We start from the raw sequence: 18,364 nt of genomic DNA, 5'->3' as shown, positions 1-18,364 counted from the left end.
ACATGTATATTCTGGCAAGTTGCCTGTAGGACACCTCAAAAATAGCACTCCGAGTTTTATCTCTGGGTCCCAGGCCTGACTGTACCTTCAATCTTTAGCTGCCTGGGTCTAGAGATAAGAGCCAGCCTCTCACTTTAGATGTCTGACTTCATGCCTGTAGGTAAGTGAAAGACAAGATGAGGGAGTGGATTTTAGCAACTAAAATCATGAATTCTTATGTGGTCAGTTGTAATGTTTTAGAAGTGAGCAGTTCACTGTCAGCAGTTCTGTAAGCATTATGAAACCGTTTCCTTGCCAGTGTGGTAATAAGTGAAGAAATGAAAACAGCCCTCCTCCTGAGTGCCAGCTTACCTTTTTGAGCCCTTGAAGTGTAGAATCTGGCTTTACCTAAATCTATGTCTAAATCTGTTAGGTCTTGAAAACAACAGGGTCAAATGCAGGATCATCTGAAATAGTCTTGGATAATATGGTTTGGGGAACATATGTTTCCTGCATATGCCTATCCTCTTCATAAAACCTCATTTCTTTTCATGGTAAAGTTAGCTGGGGTTCTGTATCCCTCTGAATTTTCTATTTATTTGAAATCTTACTATAAACTAATTCCATGGGTTGAGAGCAAGGCAGAATTTGAGATCTGAAGCTTCATTTTCTAATTGTTACCCTGATGCCATGTTTGACAGTAACTGTTGCGAACTGAAGTAGTAGGTAAAAGTCTAGTTCTTAAATTCTAACTTTTAAGCTCTGGTCACTTTCCCTAACTGAGATTGAAAGGTGGCTGGTAGGAGTGAACCCTAGCCTGGCAGTCTTTCTTCGACAGTCTGTTCTGTTTACAGTGCTGCCATCTCACATGACTATTTGGTCAGGTTTGGAGAGGATGGCATACCTCTCATTTATCCCATGTTGCTGGCAAACTGAGTGTGAAGTGGTTGCTTTGAAAATTTGGACTCTGGTTTATCAGCTAATGTTTCCTTTTCCCTGAGGATATGCTTCACCTTGAATTTATTTTTGTCTGCTGTAAAAGAAGCTGGTCACCTTGTCTAGAAATAATTTCTTGTAGGTACTTACAGTTTTTTAATTATCCAAATTATTAGTATACAGAACAGTAATTCTGTTTACTTAGGTCAGAATCTTAGAGCGTGAGGCCTGAGCACAAGAATCCCTTAATAGCTCATCTGGGTGATTCCTACGAACTGTAGGATTGAGAACCACTGTTTTAGGCCAGCGTGAATAGCTTCATTTCCCAGAGGTAAATGTCATTAACAGCCTGCTCTGTTGCCTTTCCAGACATGTTTCTATTAATTATATATTTTTAACATAAACAGGATTAAGCTATATTTTGGCAGTTGGGAGGGGTTGTGGTTTCTGAGGCTCATGCTGGAGTCTTTTTTAAAATTTTATTTATTTATTTATGTATTTATGTATGTATGTATGTATGTATGGCTGTGTTGGGTCTTCGTTTCTGTGCGAGGGCTTTCTCCAGCTGCGGCAAGCGGGGGCCACTCTTCATCGCGGTGCGCGGGCCTCTCACTATCGCGGCCTCTCTTGTTGCGGAGCACAGGCTCCAGACGCGCAGGCTCAGTAATTGTGGCTCACGGGCCTAGTTGCTCCACGGCATGTGGGATCTTCCCAGACCAGGCTTGAACCAGTGTCCCTGCATTGTCAGGCAGATTCTCAACCACTGCGCCATCAGGGAAGCCCGCTGGAGTCTTCTTGACTTTATAAACTACCACCCCTTTAAAGTTTGAGGGTAAGCCTAATGGACTTCTTCATCAAAAGTCCCCCAACTTCTGTTTTCTCTGTTTTTGCTTTTAAAGCCATTAAAGTAGGGTACAGACTTGATTTGGTCAGATTTCTGTGTTGAAATAAGGCAAGATGGAGTGAGTGAAGGGACAAGAAATATTAGTCTTTTTTTGTCCAAAAACTAATTTGGGGACCTTTCACCGTTATTTACTTGGTATGGTTCTCAGGTTCTCAGATAGGTTTTATTTTGCCCCCCCTCCCCCGCTTTTTTTTTTTTCCCCCCCGCTTTTTTTTTAAAGCTGGTAAACTTTGGCACATGTTAAATGTGTCTGGTCAGGGTTCTTTGTTCAATTTGGACAAAATAATCTATGCAGTTCAGCTCCGCAGTAGAAAAAGTGGGGCAAAGAATACAAATGAGCTCTTTACACAAAATACAAATGGTTAACAGACTAAAAAAATGTTTGTTGCTAGTCATCAGAGAAATTCAAATTCGAAACAAATTATTTTGACCCTTCAATTTAAGAAAGTTTATTCAACTCAGTATTATAAAGAATGTAGTAAACTAGATGTTCTCTCTTATACTGTTGTTAGAATATAAGTAAATTAGTATGGTTCTGGAAAGCAACTTGAGGATGTGTAAAAGGCTTTATGATCATACTTAATCTGGTAATTCTACTTTGAGAAGTTGACATAATTATACACACAGGCCTCTGTATAAAGAGGTTCCCAATACTATCATATTAAATAAACAAAAAGTCAGAAGCCACCTAAATGTACAACAAATTGGTTATGTTACGCCGTAAACATATGGTAGACAACAGTGTGGCCATTAATCATGTTTTTGAAGCCTAAGGGTGCATGCAAATGCTCATGGAGTAATAGGTGGAAGACAATATATCTTATATGCCTGTCATTCTGTGGAAGATGTGTGATGAGTGTATAAAATGGAGAATAAAAGGAAATTAAACACTTCATAGGTTGGTATTCCATAGGCACTGGCGAATTTATTCTTGTTTCCAAAATTGAACATATGTTCTTGTAACTGGAGAAAAAAAGCAAGAAGCAGTTTTTAAAAGGGTATAACTTTACGCTGATATACTCTTAGAGTCCAACTTCTTTTGTTTTGTCAATTTAATAGCTTCTCAGTTTGACCTCTAAAATGTATGTAAATACTGTTTTGCTTTTGTGCCTTCTGTATATCTGCTAAGACCTAGGCCACACCATTGCGGTATAGGGTCTAACTGTGTTGTAGTAATTTAAGAAGAATGCCTTCTGTCCTGCCTCCAGATAAAGTACTTTTCCTCAATATAGATAGGCTGTTCTTTTTCTGTCACTCTGTCTGAATGGACTTTTATCAATACAAGAGCAGTGATTAAGCTCTGTTACAAAGAAAGACATTGTGAACTGAGAGTCTATGTGGTTTGATCTATATTGTGTCCCTCCTGAGGGAGGGACCCTTTAGGCTTCATTCCAAAAGCAAATTTTTTTTTTTCACCTTACTGTGTAATGTCTTGCCCAAAGCACTGATGCTCTGGTCCAACCCAGATTTCTTGGAGGTCATGGAAGGGCCTACTTACCTTTGTTTAAACACAATTTTGTTGGGAGGTGGAGAGCAATTCGCCAAGTATATGTATCGTTTCTTAACTAATTTTTTCACGTTTCTTGCTTTCAGATGGAAAGAACTCAAGTGGATCCAAGCGTTATAATCGCAAACGTGAACCTTGCTACCCCAAAAATGAAAATTTTGTCAACCAGTCCCGTCGTTCCAATTCACAGAAAAGCAAAACTTTTAATAAGATGCCTCCTCAAAGGGGCAGCGGCAGCAGCAACAAACTCTTTAGCTCTTCTTTTAATGGTGGAAGACGAGATGAGGTATGGAATTTAGAATGTCCTTTCTAGAACATAAGCATGAGGTCTGATCCCCTATCCCCAGTTTGTTAGTGGTTGGGCAGGGGTGGGAGCAAGAGGTCCCCCCCTTTCTGACTTACTTGAGTAGTTGAGGATTAACTAGGTTTGGAACTTTGCCTCCTTTCTTCCCTTGAAGGTTATGAACATTTTCTTGGAAGACATTGTAATCATGGATTGTGAGAAATTATAGCAGATTTCGGGTACCTTAATTAGTATCATCCTTTAAAAAAATTTTGTGTCATCCTTTTATTATCACTCTTGATTTATAGGTACCCTTTGGAATATTTAGGTAATAAAATGGCATTAATTAATGACATTAATTTGCCCTATAGTATCTAGAAAAATGTAAAATGCTATATATCCTTAGTCCCAGGTACTCTGATTTTAGGAGTTTCTTAGATATCTTTCTGTAAGTGCATAAAGACTCATGTACAAGGGAGGTCATCGCAACATTGTTTGTAGTTGCACAATTTAGGAAACAGACTAAATGCTATCAAAGTTAAATGTATTATTGATTGGTTAATTATATTATCCTGCTGTTTGAATGTTCCATACTATGTAACCAGTATAGAACAAGATTTAATGGATGCACTAATGGAAGAATTCATTCACTCACCAGAAATTTATTCCTCACCTACTATGCACTAAATATCATTTAGAGTTTGGAATACAGCATTGGGTGGAGCTTATAATCTAGTTTGGGGAGACAATAAACAAATTGTTATATAATAAATACAATTATTAAATTAAAAAAAAGTAGACTGAGAGCGGTAAAGGGATAGAGAGTAACAAAGAGTAGTTTTAGGAGGTGGCTAAGGAAAGCTTCTCTGAGGAGGTGAAAGCTTCTCTGAGGACTCTCTGAGTCCTGAATGAAGCAAGGGAGCACACAGTAGAATTTGAGGAAGGGTGTGTTAGCAAGAGCGAATTTACAAGTACAAGGGACCAGAGATGGTAATGTTTTTCGTGTGTTTGAGGTAAAGCAAATAGGCTATTATGGGTGGAGAAGCAGGAAATGAAGCCAAAGAGTAAGACAGAGGGATCAGATCACATGGGCCCTTGAAGGACTTTGGCTTTTGTTCAGAGAGATGGGAAGCTTTTGGGGGGCTTAAGAAGAGAAGTAAGGTAATCTAATTTGGAGTTGTAAAGGGGAGAGTGGAAGCAGGGAGACTAGTTAGGAGCTTATTAAGGTATTCCTGGTGAGAGTGATTGAAACAGTGATAGTGATGAGAGGGGATCATATTTGGGGAGATAGTTGCAGGTAGAGCCAGCAGGACTTTTAAATAGATTAGATGTGGGGTTTGAGCAGAGAAATAAATGACTAATGTTTTTGGTAGGGGCCCAATTCAGGTACTGTTTGCTGAAATGGGGGCAAGTTCAAGAGGAGTACAGGGTTTTGGGATGGGGAGGGAAGAGGGATGTTTAGATAAAGAATGTCATTTGGAAGTGTTAATTTGCGTTGAGATGCCTGTTGGATCTCTAAGTATAACTGAGTCGAGTTCAAGGAGGAGACCCTGGCTAGAGAGCTGTCCATGTATGTACACTTGGTGTTTGCAACTATGGAACTAAGTAGGATCATTAAGGAGTGAGTGTTGCAAAAAGGGAATAGATTCAAGGACTGAGCCTGGAGTCAGGATGATAAGGAACCAGCAAAAAGGGAGGAAGAGAACTGAAAGCCATTTGGAGAAATGGCTTGTTTTGTCCTGTGCTGCTATTAGGCTGGGTAAGAAGATTCGGGTGGAAAGTTGACCATTAGATTTGGAAATGGGAAGGTAGTTTAGGTTTTTGGCCTTGCGCTGCTTTGGTGGAGTAGTGAGGACAAAAACCTGATTGGCATAGCTTTAGAGAGGATATGAAGAAGAAACAGCAAGTTTAGATAGTTACTTTCTAGTGGTTTTGCTCTTACAGGGGACCAGAGAGGTGAGGCAGTAGCTTGAGGGGAATGTGAGGTCAAGATAGATTTTAAGCTTAGAGAAATGCAGCATATTTCTGCTAATGGGATTGTTCTGGTAAGAGGGAAAACGTGATGCAGAGGAGAGAGAGAGAATTGCTAATAGTGTCCTTGAGTTCCTGAGGAGTTGGGGTCTAGTGCACAGGTGGAGGAGTTGGCTTAGGAGCTTCGCCAGTTCATCCACAGTAACAAGAGGAAGGCAGACTGCTGGTAGGAGCACGTTGGAGTTCTTTTCTGATTGTTCTTAACTGTCTCAGTGAAATGTAAAAGATGAGCCGAGAGAGGAGAGAGGACTGGAGGATTTGTCTGGGCGTCGGGGGGAATCCGTGGAGCACAGAAGTGTAATAGGATTGCAGTATGACCGCCGGGCCGCACAAAGGTCTACTTTAGTGAGGCTGGTTGGTATGGTGTGGTTGTGTTCTTTAGCCATGTTTACTTGCTCTGATGCCGGTGTGGATTAATTGGGAAAGTTTTGCCCGGTGAGTACAGCTGACAAAGAGAAGAGGGCAATGGAATAGGATCAGAGCCAAATAAGGAAAGAAAATTTGGGGGGAGGGTGTTGGATCACTGGTTTGGAGATCCCAGTGGAGGTGAAAAGTTGTTAGAATCAGAACTAACGGAAACAAGCTGAGAAAGGAGTGTTACTGGTAGGGTGCCCAAAATTAAGATGGTGGAAGAGGTGCAGTTATTACCACCGTGGTCTAGACTGTAGAGCAGTGCCATCCAGTAGAAATGCTAAGATAGAAATGGCAAGCCAAATATGTAACAAAGTTTTCTAGTTGCCACAGTAAACAAGTAAAAACGATGAAATTAATGTTAATATATTTAATCCAGTATAGCTAAAATGCTATTTCATGATGTGGTACTGGCCACATTTCAAGTGCTCAGTAGCCATCATATCTGGATAGTAGTGGCTGCTTTGTTATGACAGCACAGCTCTAGATGGTATGCCCATGGGAGTGGGTGGCAGAGGTAGAGTGGAGGGCAAGCTGATTGGAGGAGAGGAAGTCAAGGAACTGAGAGGTGAACGTGTTGGAAGTGTAATCAGGAATTATGATGGGCAGTATTAGAGACAGTGGGCCAGTTAGGGTAAAAAGATGAAGGTAGAAGGTTGAGAACGTGGGAAATTTTGTTGAGTGAACACGAGCTCTTATCTCAGTTTGGGGCATTGGGGTGGAAGACTGATTAGGGGAGGCAGAGCCATATGGAGATGAGAGTCTAAGGGGTGAGAGATAAGGGATGACCTGGAAGTCTTGGGCTTCCTCTGGTGAGTTACATAAACAGTGAGGGGGAGGTGTTGTCTCCCAAGATCTGTTAAGATAAAAGGAGATTGCCTAACTGTGTGATATGCCACTGTATTTAATCATAAAGGTCGTTTGTATACTCTGATTCCGTATTCATAGAATATCTCAGAGGGTATATTGGTTGCCTCTGGAATAGAAGGTATCTTTGGCTGTATCCCTTTTTGTACTCTTTTTGCCCTCACCACGAGGCATGCGGGATCCCAGTTCCCCATCGACCAGGGATTGAACCCACGCCCCCCTGCAGTGGAATCGCGGAGCCTCAACCACATGACTGCCAGGGAAATCCGCTTTTTTGTACTCTTTAGATTTCTTTATCATGTATATGCAAGTGCTGCTTATTAAACTCTAAATTTGACTTTACTAACAAGCAGCAAAAGCCTTAAATTTGCATTTCCTTTGACTCAGTAATTCCTACTCTACGTTCAAAAGAAATAATTGTAGGTGCTCAAATATTTGTGCACAAAGATCTATCAGCTGTTTATCATAGCATTATTTTGTTATTGCTGGAAAAGCCATGAGCAATCTGTGTCCTACACTAAGGCATTATAGTATACCCATCGTAATATAATGGTATATAGCTATTTAAAGTTACTCTTTAGGGACTTCCCTGGTGGTCCAGTGGTTAAAGACTTCGCCTTCCAATGCAGGAGGCGCGGTTTGTTCCCTGGTCGGGGAGCTAAGATCCCACATGCCTCACAGCCAAAGAACCAAAACATAAAACAGAAGGAATATTGTAATAAATTCAATAAAGACTTTAAAAAAAAAATGGTCCACATAAAAAAAAAATCTTAAAAAAAATAAAACTGGCTTACCAAAAAAAATTTTTTTTAAAAGTGACTGTTCACTAGTATTTAGTGACAGGGCCAAGTGCCTATGATATTAAATGGGAAAGTGGGATTAGAAAATGCACTAGCTGACTTATAGCAGGTACCTGTACCAATTCAATTTGGGAACGTCAAGAGGACCACAAAAGCTCCGACACAATAAATCTTCCATCTCTGTGCAATGGTATTTTTCATACGTGGTTTCTTGTCACTTTCTAAGCTGTTTCTGAATGTGCTGAGTGGATTTATTTCTGGACACAGAGCTAGTCTGCCTACATGTTCTAATTCTGTCAGTTTTAATTAACAATGAATAGCAGTGTGTGTCTTAGACAGGAGGTCTCTGGAAGGATCCTGAAGCCTATGGCAGTTAGTAGCTGCCTGCAGGCCGCCTCCAGAGCACAGTTCCACAGATTCACGTTGACCAGAAACAAACCAGAGAGCAAGTAGCTAACAAGAGTGAAGGTGTAGGAGTCTTACGGGACTGTGGAAAGATTAATCCAGTAAGTAAATCTTTGTGCTTCAAGATAGCTAGAGGAGTTCATGCTGGGTTTTGTCATTTAATGGTTAATTGCCACTTAGGGCAGTCTAAATAGTTTATAAGTAATTGTATGTTAGAGGCTCTTTTTCTCTTTTCCACTCCCATCTAGATCTTAGGTAGACTTTTGCATTACCACATCCTAGGAAAATTGTTTACTAAATATAAGCCTGTGTTTTATTTAGTTAATATTTTAAGCCGTGTAGAAGGAGGGGTTGTGCAGGTTTCTGCTGTCATTTAGCAAGTGTCATCCTAATCTAAAATCCTCTGATTTATTCTCATTCTCTCTAGGTAGCAGAGGCTCAGCGGGCAGAGTTTAGCCCTGCCCAGTTCTCTGGTCCGAAGAAGATCAACCTGAATCACTTGTTGAATTTCACTTTTGAACCCCGTGGCCAGGCAGGTCATTTTGAAGGCAGTGGACATGGCAGCTGGGGAAAAAGGAACAAGTGGGGGCATAAGCCTTTTAACAAGGAATTGTTTCTACAAGCCAAGTGAGTATGGCTACTCTTAGGAGGGAAGTGAAATTGAGCCTTTGGGCATTTATGGTGCAAAGAGGCTTCGTTTAAACTACTGTGGGAGAGAGGCAGAAATGGAGTTGATTCTCTCTCTCTCTCTCTCTCTCTCTCTCTCTCTCTCTCTCTCTCTCTCTCTCTCTCTCTCTCTCTCTCTCTCTCACCTCGCTTTGAAAACACGGATGTGTTTCAAGTGGATGTTCTTGGTGCTCAGAAGAATATTTAGCTTAAATAAATAAATGCTAAAATTAAATAATGCTTTAGTATCATGATGAGGTAGTAAAAGTGTTTGCTTTGGAATTGAATCCAGATTTGAATCTTGTTTTGGCCTTCGACCTTGGGTAACTTACCTAACCACTTTGAGATTCAGTTTTTCCTCTATAAGGAGGAGAAATTACTTAAGGGAGAATCGAGTGCCAAGTTGGAGTGCTTGGCATACATTTGCTCAAATACTGATTCTCTTTTGTTTCCTTTTGTGTGGCATTAGTTATAATGTAAGGTTTGACCTTGGATCTAGACTGAAGTAACCATTTAGTACTTTATATAAACTGGTGGGAGTTCCCTGGTGGCCTAGTGGTTAGGATTCCGGGCTTTCACTGCTGTGGCCTGGGTTCGATCCCTGGTCAGGGAACTGAGAATCCCCTAAGCCGTGTGGCGTGGCCAAAATAACCAAAAAGCAAAAAACTAGTACTCAAAAGATTGAGTGGGGACAGTTTTTTCTACTGCCTGGAAGACTAGTGGTTTCTGGGGGTGAGGGAGGAGATCTGGCTTCCCTTCTGGTTGATGGAGCCACAGTCTGGCTTAATTTTAGTTCAGAGGAGGGCCTGCAGGCAGCTTGGCTGGGCCTGGAAGCAGAAGAAACAGAGTTCATGGATTTAGACGCCTACCCGCTGAGTCTTTGGATTCTTTCCAGAGCCAGGACTTGGAACTGAGGCTGAAGTCCTAGTTTAGTGCTTCACAAAGCATGGCTGCTAATGGCCTGCATTTGATTTCTAAGTGAAGAGATGATGAATTTCTGCTGAAGGCTTGTTGGTGGATTCTGACAGTCTGCCTTTTACTTGTCTCTCCCTGTTTTTAGCTGCCAGTTTGTGGTGTCTGAAGACCAAGACTACACAGTTCATTTTGCTGATCCTGATACCTTAGTCAACTGGGACTTTGTGGAACAAGTGGTGAGTAGCTCAGCTAAGCTTATAACCTGTTAGTGGGAGAGAGAACTAAAGAAAGGGACCGTGGTGACAGCAGCTTTTGGCTGGGTTTACTGCTGATCCCCCTTTCTGCCTGGCCTTACAGTAGACATTTTCCAGAGATCAGTCCTGGTTTCTTCTGGAGTTCATTTTGTGGTAATTGGCTCTGGCCTGCAGGACTGGGTGTTGGAGGGCTCTGATCTGTAGGATAAAAGCAGTCCTGTCTACTACCTCTTCTCTTCTGGGAAGAAGTAATCAGGGGAATATGAGAACTCTGGTTACCCTCCTGACCCAGGATGGACTCATTACAGGGACACTGCTTCATTGGTAGCCATTTGTAGTAATCAGTATCAGATTAGGCCTTGGCCTTGTGACAGGTGAAATGAGCCACACAGCTGTACTTTGTCCAAGCTACTGCTGTGTTTGTCGTCTCTTGAAGTTATGGGCTCTGGGTATCCCCTTGTCACTTTTAGGTTATATGATGTAGTTTCAAAATGATGGACCCAAAGCCTGGACTTCCATTACTGTGAAAATTCATAAAATCATCTGAAAATGACATAGAAGGTCTACGAAACTTAGGTTTTATATGCATTGGTTTAAAAAAAAAAAGTAGAGACATATAGTATAAAGTGGAAGTCTCATTGACTCCTCTGTTGGAAATTACTGGTACATTACTTCTAGAACCTTTTTGTGCCTTTATGTATGCGTACATATAAATCTTTTTTTTGTAAATGGGATCATATATTGATTTCTGTCATTTTTTCCCTTTGATGTAGAACCCCCAAAATACCTGTTGTATAGTTGTTTTAGTATATTAAACTATTATTACTGTTTCCTTTATGATTTGCTTGAAGTGCTATTGTACATACACCTGCACTGTTGAACAGTTTTATGAAGATGTGTTGTTAGAGTTGTATAGGGATGGGGATGGAAGAGGAGAGGCTTTAACTTTGATAATCTCTAGTCAATTCTGAAAGTAGTTTAACTTGTGGTGGCATTTTGTTTCAGCGCATTTGTAGCCATGAAGTGCCATCTTGCCCAATATGCCTATATCCACCTACTGCAGCCAAGATAACCCGTTGTGGACACATCTTCTGCTGGGCATGCATCCTGCACTATCTTTCATTGAGCGAGAAGACCTGGAGTAAATGTCCCATCTGTTACAGTTCTGTGCATAAGAAGGATCTCAAGAGGTAAGACGGAGATATTTACTAGATTAAACCCCAGTCTGGTAACTCCTTGCCCTGCTACATATAAATGTCCATGTTACAGTGTTGTTGCCACAGAATCACATCAGTATGTTGTTGGTGATACCATTACAATGCAGCTGATGAAGAGGGAGAAAGGGGTGTTGGTGGCCTTGCCCAAATCCAAATGGATGAATGTAGAACATCCTATTCATCTTGGAGGTAAGTTTGGTTAATTTGGGGGCAGATAATGGTGGGTATATACCCTTTAAGGTTACTTGAATATATCTTTCTAGTGTCAGAGATTTAGCCTTTCAGCAAGCCATTTCTAGCATTTCCAAATTATTCATAGTGTTCCAGTAGGTTGGGGTGGAGTTTGCAGAAAGTGGTTTAACTCTTGGTTTCAAGTTTGGTTCAGTTGTAAAATGAAAAATTAAAATACATATAAAGCTTTGTTGAATAGTGTCTGGCTCTGTGCCCAGGTTTTGGGGGTTCCACAGTCAGCCAGTCTTGGCACCTGTCATCAAGGAACTCCGTGTCTCATAGAAGAGACAGACTGGTGGCCAGGCAGTTCGGATCTAGAGTGTGGGCAGTGCTTACAGTGGGAGAAGTGCAAGAGGTTGTATTCTCTGTATTCCACATGGAAATGAGCATTGAATTAAAGTGGCATTTCAATTTCTGGGCAAAAGAGATTTTTCAGTAAACAGTATTGAAACAATTGAGTCTTATGGAAAAAATAAAATGAAATTAGATCTCTATCTCATACCATTCATAAAAATCAATTTCTGATGGATTGAAGAATTAAATGTAACAAAATCCAAAACTTTTAAAAGAAAATACAAGAAAATATCTTTATAAATCCTCAGGTTTTTTACCTGGATGGAATTTTGAACCAGGCTGAAACCATAGATGCTATAAAAGAAAAAGATTGATGAATTTGATTTTATAAGAATAAAATCCAGTAAGACTCCTCAAAGTCAACAGGTGATAAATAAACTTAGGGGAAGATTTACACATTTAAAATACAGATTAATGTCCAGAACATACAGGTGTTCTATAAATTAGATGAACAGTCTAGTAGAATAGGCTAAGCATCTGGCAAAGCATTTCCCGGAAAAGGATATCTGAATAACTCCAAGTATCTACAGAGGCTTAACTTTGCCTAGAGTTATGCAAATCAAAATGCCTATCATAGTCACTCTCACGCACGCACACACACACGCACACGATGAAGCAAATATAGGCATACCTCGTTTTATTGTGCTCCACAGATACTGAGTTTTTTTTTTTTTTTTTTTTTTTAACAGATTGAAGGTTTGTGGCAACCCTGCTGTTGTCAGATGATGGTTAGCATTTTTTAGCAATAAAGTATTTTTTAATTAAAGTATCAACGTTGTTTAGACATAATGCTATTGCACACTTAATAGACTACAGAAGAGTGTAAACAAAACTTTTATATGCACTGGAAAACCAAAAAATTTGTGATCCACTTGATTGTGATGCTCACTTTATTGCAGTGGAACCAAACAGGCATATCTCTGAGGTATGCCTGTACTGGGTTTTGGCAGGGGTGGGGAATTGGGTACTCTTGGTCTTTGTAGGAGTTTAAATCGATACAGCCTTTTGTGTGTGTGTGTGTGGGGGGGTGGATTTGGTAGTATTAAAAATATGCACAACCTTTGATTTTGCATTTGTACTTAAATATCATAAAGAAGTCATTTGTACCAAGGAGCATGTATAAGGATATTTTTGTTACAGTGTAATAGAAATTGGCAATAACCTAAATGTTCCACAAGAAACTTTCATTAGAGTATATCATGCTGTCGAACACAATACAGAAGGTAAAAATGAGATAGATCTGTATATTACATTTTAAAGTCCACAAAATCGGGGGGAGGGAAGTAAAGGAAATAAATCATCCATGATCCTTTTACCCAGAGGTACCCGCCAAATGTTAATTGTACAGTTTTCTTCTATGCGTGTATGTTTTTGTGAGATTGGGATTGTTTTCTTCTTTGGCATCTTTTCTTTCCCCATGTAATGTGGCTATTTCTCCGTGTCACTAAATGCCTCCTTCTTAGAAAAGCATTTTTAATGTCTGCAGAATTCTCTTTAATGAATATACCATCATATCATTAACTGTTTCTTTATTGGACTTACTGTTTGGTTGCAGCTTTTCTGGTACTAAAGATAATGCTATAATTAACATAGTTTTTTTTTTTTTTTGGCTGCAACTCACCGCTTGTGGGATCTTAGTTCCCCAACCAGGGATTGAACCCAGACCCTCAGCAGTGAAAGTGCGGAGTCCTAACCACTGGACCGCCAGGGCGTTCTGAGAACATTAATTTTTTGACTACATCTTTGGTTTTCTTAGGATAGCTTTCTTGTGTTACGGGGTCAGAGTTACAAACCTTATATTAAGGTCATTGCTAAAAGTTTTTAAGGAAAACATGCTAAATCAGTCCATTTTCACTTTAGGAAAAAAGCTGTGTATGAACGTTCCTATTTAGTCACACAGCCATGAGCTTTTTTTTTTTTTTTTTTTTTTTTTTGGCTGCATTGGGTCTTCGTTGCTGCGCGTGGTCTTTCTCGTTGCAGCAAGTGGGGGCTACTCTTCCTTGCGGTGCGCGGGCTTCTCATTGCGGTGGCTTCTCATTGCAGAGCACGGGCTCTAGGCTCGCGGGCTTCAGTAGTGGCAGCACTCGGGCTCAGTAGTTGTGGCACATGGGCCCTAGAGTGCGCAGGCTTCAATAGTTGTGGCGCAAGGGCTTAGTTGCTCCGTGGCATGTGGGGATCTTCCTGGAGCAGGGATCGAACCCGTGTCCCCTGCGTTGGCAGGTGGATTCTTAACCACTGCGCCACCAGGGAAGTCCGGCATTTCTGTCATCTTGTTGGCTTTCTTGTAGATGAACAGCACAGCCAGTACTCCAAATTGCTGCTGGCCTCGAAGGAGCAGGTGCTGCACCGGGTGGTTCAGGAAGAGAAAGCAGCACTAGAGCAGCAGCTGGCAGAGGAGAAGCACACTCCCGAGTCCTGCTTTATTGAGGCAGCTATCCAGGAGCTCAAGGTGAGACGATACACTGGAAATGGGACGGGGTGGTGGGGATTAGTTACTTCAGCCCCACGTTTAAGATTACAAGCGGGGAATGGCTAAAAAAGTAGGTTTGCTCTGGGCTTTGGTGATAGGAGGGAAGGGGGTTGACCTAGGGATTTTTAAACTGCTCTCTGGAGCTGAAAGGAACAAGTCAAGGTGATCTTATAACTGAGACCCTTGAGTTTCTAGATTAGCTGTGTTCTTAATTAAGCAAGGTGGGTTTTTTTGTTCTTTAGGAAAACACTTGGATTTATTTTTGGAGATGTTTTATTTGAGGGACATTGGAGAAATTACTGTGGCCTCTCCAACAGGCTCTAGCAATGCCTGCTGAGGATTTTGGAGCATCAAGAATTATCCAAATATAGAATCCCTTATGTCCTGTATCCTCTACAATAGAGATTCTTAAACTGGAACAAGCATCAGAATCACTGGTTGTTGTGCTCCACCCTGAGGGACTGGTTCAGTAGGTCTGGGCTCAGTAAGCTTAGTAATTTGCATTATCCCAAGTTCCAGGGTGGCTCTGATGCTGCTCATCCCCAGATCACATTTTGAGAATCACTGACATATATTAGAACAATGAAAGCCCACATGAAAGGGGCTGTGCTAAGGTACTGTACTTATTTTTATCTCACTTAAGCTCCATAACCTGGTGTGATAGAACAACTATCCCCTTTCATAGATGAGGAAATGGAATCATGGGTTAGATAATTTACTTGAGGACATACAACTAATAAGAGGTGAAGCTGGTATTTGAATTTCTATCTCTCTGACTCATAAGTCCTCTTTGGGCAGCATTCTTTGTATTTATTGGGCTGGCCAAAAAGTTTGTTTGGGTTTTTGTAACATCCTACGAAAAACCCGAACGAACTTTTTGGCCAACCCAATACTTTTTAATTTCTTTCTGTAGTGCGGAGCATTTTTTCAAATGCATTTCAGGGAGAAGAAAAGCTGCGTAGAAGTAGAGCTGTCCGGGTTGAGGTGAGGGTTGCCCAGACTCTTATCTCCTGCACTGGGGCTCTCTCAAAGCTTCGTTCGTAAAAACTAGAAGACTAGTTCTGTGTCCTGGGATTTCTGTTCAGGAAGCTTTTTTGTAGTGTTGTCGTTATCTTTGTCAGAGATGCTAAGCAGAGTAACATCCCATTTGAGTATTAGGCACTTTTGCTTCCTGCTTCCCTTAAAGATTGAGAATTTTAAGTACTTAGACTCTTCCTTTTTGCCTTTTAACTTTTGCTCCTGTTGAGAAAGGCCATTGTAAGATTTGGCCCTTCAAACTAAGTATGTTTCTGGTTTTCTCTCCGGTGCTCTAGACTCGGGAAGAGGCTCTGTCAGGACTGGCTGAAAGCAGAGGGGAGGTCGCTGGTGTCGTGGCTGCTCTGGAACAACTGGTGCTGATGGCTCCCTTGGCGAAGGAGTCCGTTTTTCAACCCAGGAAGGTTAGTGTCCCAGTTACAGGCTAAATGGCTGCTGTTCCTCAAGTGCTGCTCTTCAGCTGTTAGGCCCTGTTGTGAGGTCTGAACTTTTTTGGGAGAAGAGGGAACTATGAGTATTTCCTATGTGCCTTTTAATTAATTATTAATTTATTTATTTATTTTTAAATTTTTCCTATGTGCTTTTTCTATGTGTGTTCTTTCCCCAGTGATGTTAAATCAGTGAACGTGACAGCTAAGTAAGGTAAACCTCAAGAGAGCTTGTTTCCTGTGCCTGCCTTTGCCACATGTTCTTTCTGTGACCTACAGTTTGTCCCAACAGGGCATGCTGGAGTATCTGTCTGCTTTTGATGAAGAGACCGCAGGAGTTTGTCCTCTGGGCTCTCCTCCTCGTCCTCTTGCTCTCCCTCTGGTAGAGGAAGAGGAAGCAGTTTCTGAACCAGAGCCTGAAGGGTTGTCAGAGGCCTGTGAGGACTCGGAGTTAGCAGAAGACAATCTCGGAGAGGGGACCATTTGTACCGAGTCCAGCCAGCAGGAACCCGTCACCAAGCCAAGCATCACACGCCTGAGCAGCTCTCCTTGTTACTACTTTTACCAAGGTGAGTGTCCCTGAGGAGGAGGGCTGGGCTGCTGGCTAATGTTTCAGAGAAGTGGTCTGGCTCTCTAAGCAGAGGGAGGTGTTGCCGCTAGCTCCTGGGCAGCTGGGTCTGTTGTGCCTTTCAGCTTATGGGGGGGAGAGTTGGGCCTGGGATAAGGAGGGCCTGACTTGAGGACTGGCCAAGAGTATTGTGTGATAGAGCCACTTGTCTTCAGCGGAGGATGGGCAGCACATGTTCCTGCACCCCGTGAACGTGCGCTGCCTCGTGCGGGAGTATGGCAGCCTGGAACAGAGCCCTGAGAAGATCTCAGCCACGGTGGTGGAGATCGCTGGGTATTCCATGTCTGAGGTAAGGGCCTGCCTTGCGAGGTGGAGGGGCAGGAAGCGGCATTAACCTAATCTCTTTGTGGTGGGCCTAGCTGATCCAAGTTCACAGACTGTCAAGGCCTTTAGTCTTGAAAGGTTTTAAGTCTTTTTGTTAGTGATGGTGCCTGTGAATTTTTTAAAAGTTAAATGACCCTCCCCCACCATGCCAGGGTTCTGTTAGGTCACTCACCACTGCTCTCTGTATCACAGGTTCATTTATTGTGGTTTGGGAATAGAGATGTCTCCTACTTTCCGAGATGAGTTTGTTTTTGTTTCTCCTTATTGCTTGGGAGAAATGGCCAAGAAAACAAAGTCCTTGGAGGCTTTAAGGTAGCTTACACAAGCTCGTTACGAATTTTTGGCTTAGCAGGTACCTATGAATTAGTGTCTGATAATTTACATATGTGAATTTTTGCTCTTTGAGAGTTATCGTTGTATTGATCACAAATTTGTTAAAAGCCTTAAATTTAGACATTGTTTAAGTACTATGAACTTTCCATCAAACATGCAGAAAAAGAATAAAAAGAAAATTAAATTAATGGCCTTCATTTTTTATTGTTTTAGGCCAAGCTTTGTTCAGTAGGGAAACCTGCTTTATCTGCCTTCCCAGTTATCATTAATTCAGTCAGTGGTTCCCAGATTTTTTTCCCAGTAAATAACTCTTATCTTCCTTATTCTCCCCTGTTTGTTGTGGTCCCCCAGAAAAGCTGAAACAGCTGATCAGCTTTAGATCATTCATTACCAGCCTCAATTCATTCATTTGCAGCACAAACCAAAAAACTGCTTTTGGTTGCTTATTCTACCTTATGGTAGGTTAATTGACAATTTCTATTCAGCTTTTCAAAAGCTGATAACTTGAGCAGTAACTCTTTGAGCCCCATTGCTATCTGAGAGGGTGTGGTATACTGCCGGATATCTGGGGTGGGAACCTCTGCTCTTAGAGTTAGGCCTGGTCTTAGTTGAGCATCGGTCCCTTTTCCCTTGTAGGATGTGCGACAGCGTCATAGATACCTCTCTCACTTGCCGCTCACCTGCGAGTTCAGCATCTGTGAACTGGCTCTGCAGCCTCCTCTGGTCTCTAAGGAAACCCTAGAGTTATTCTCAGGTGAGAATGCCCCCTACTTTGCTTCCCTTTTTAGTGGAGTTCAGGGATTCTTGTGACTAGAAACCCACAAGAGGAAGTAAGGAGCTTTTGTCATGAGTCTCAGAACCTCCTGATACACTCCATCCATTCATCCAATCCAGCTGGGCCCACTCGTGTGCCCTTAGCTACTAGCCAAGTGGGAGGAGTTACTGGCCAGGTTGTCCTGGGTCTGCCTCCTCACAACCTCACCAACCCGCAGATGACATTGAGAAGAGGAAGCGGCAGCGCCAGAAGAAGGCCCGGGAGGAACGTCGCCGAGAGCGCCGGATTGAGATGGAGGAGAACAAGAGACAGGGCAAGTGTAAGTTCAAGAACTCTCATCTGAATGATGAGCACAACTGTGCATCATTGTACAGAGATCCCGTGCCTGGGCCCAGGGGCCAGACTGTTTAGGTCCTATGTCAGGTCTGCCACTTGCTTTCTTCAGCTCTTAAATGTGAGTTGTGAGAGTACCTCCTTACTTGTAGGCTTACATGAGAATTAATGAGTTGATGTTGGTCAAAGTGCATAGCACATAGTAAGTTCATCCTTGGCATAGTGGGTGAAAAAAACCTGGGCGGGTGGGGGAAGGGAATTGGAGATCTGCTGCATGT

At 41.8% G+C, this 18,364-nt stretch overlaps 1 protein-coding gene across 7 annotated transcripts in view; it reads left to right on the top strand.

Annotated features, from left to right (window-relative positions):
* The window catches only part of RNF10 (ring finger protein 10), a 30,858-nt gene that overhangs the window by 5,467 nt on the left and 7,027 nt on the right, over positions 1-18,364 (top strand). For 6 of the 7 annotated variants that reach the window (XM_082354456.1, XM_082354457.1, XM_082354455.1 and 3 more), the window contains exons 2-12: positions 3,413-3,612; positions 8,551-8,750; positions 9,850-9,940; positions 10,964-11,148; positions 11,228-11,364; positions 14,049-14,209; positions 15,544-15,669; positions 15,986-16,262; positions 16,477-16,610; positions 17,615-17,732; positions 17,971-18,072. In XM_082354456.1, the coding sequence (XP_082210582.1) occupies positions 3,413-3,612; positions 8,551-8,750; positions 9,850-9,940; positions 10,964-11,148; positions 11,228-11,364; positions 14,049-14,209; positions 15,544-15,669; positions 15,986-16,262; positions 16,477-16,610; positions 17,615-17,732; positions 17,971-18,072 (1,731 nt within the window). The remainder of the gene's footprint in view (positions 1-3,412; positions 3,613-8,550; positions 8,751-9,849; positions 9,941-10,963; positions 11,149-11,227; positions 11,365-14,048; positions 14,210-15,543; positions 15,670-15,985; positions 16,263-16,476; positions 16,611-17,614; positions 17,733-17,970; positions 18,073-18,364) is intronic. The other variant, XM_082354458.1, reaches the window with a different exon arrangement.

Source organism: Balaenoptera borealis (genome assembly GCF_965194805.1).
Source record: "Balaenoptera borealis genome assembly, chromosome: 14".
In the NCBI taxonomy this organism is placed as follows: Eukaryota; Metazoa; Chordata; class Mammalia; order Artiodactyla; family Balaenopteridae; genus Balaenoptera; species Balaenoptera borealis.
This window is presented reverse-complemented; position numbering and strand designations above follow the sequence as displayed.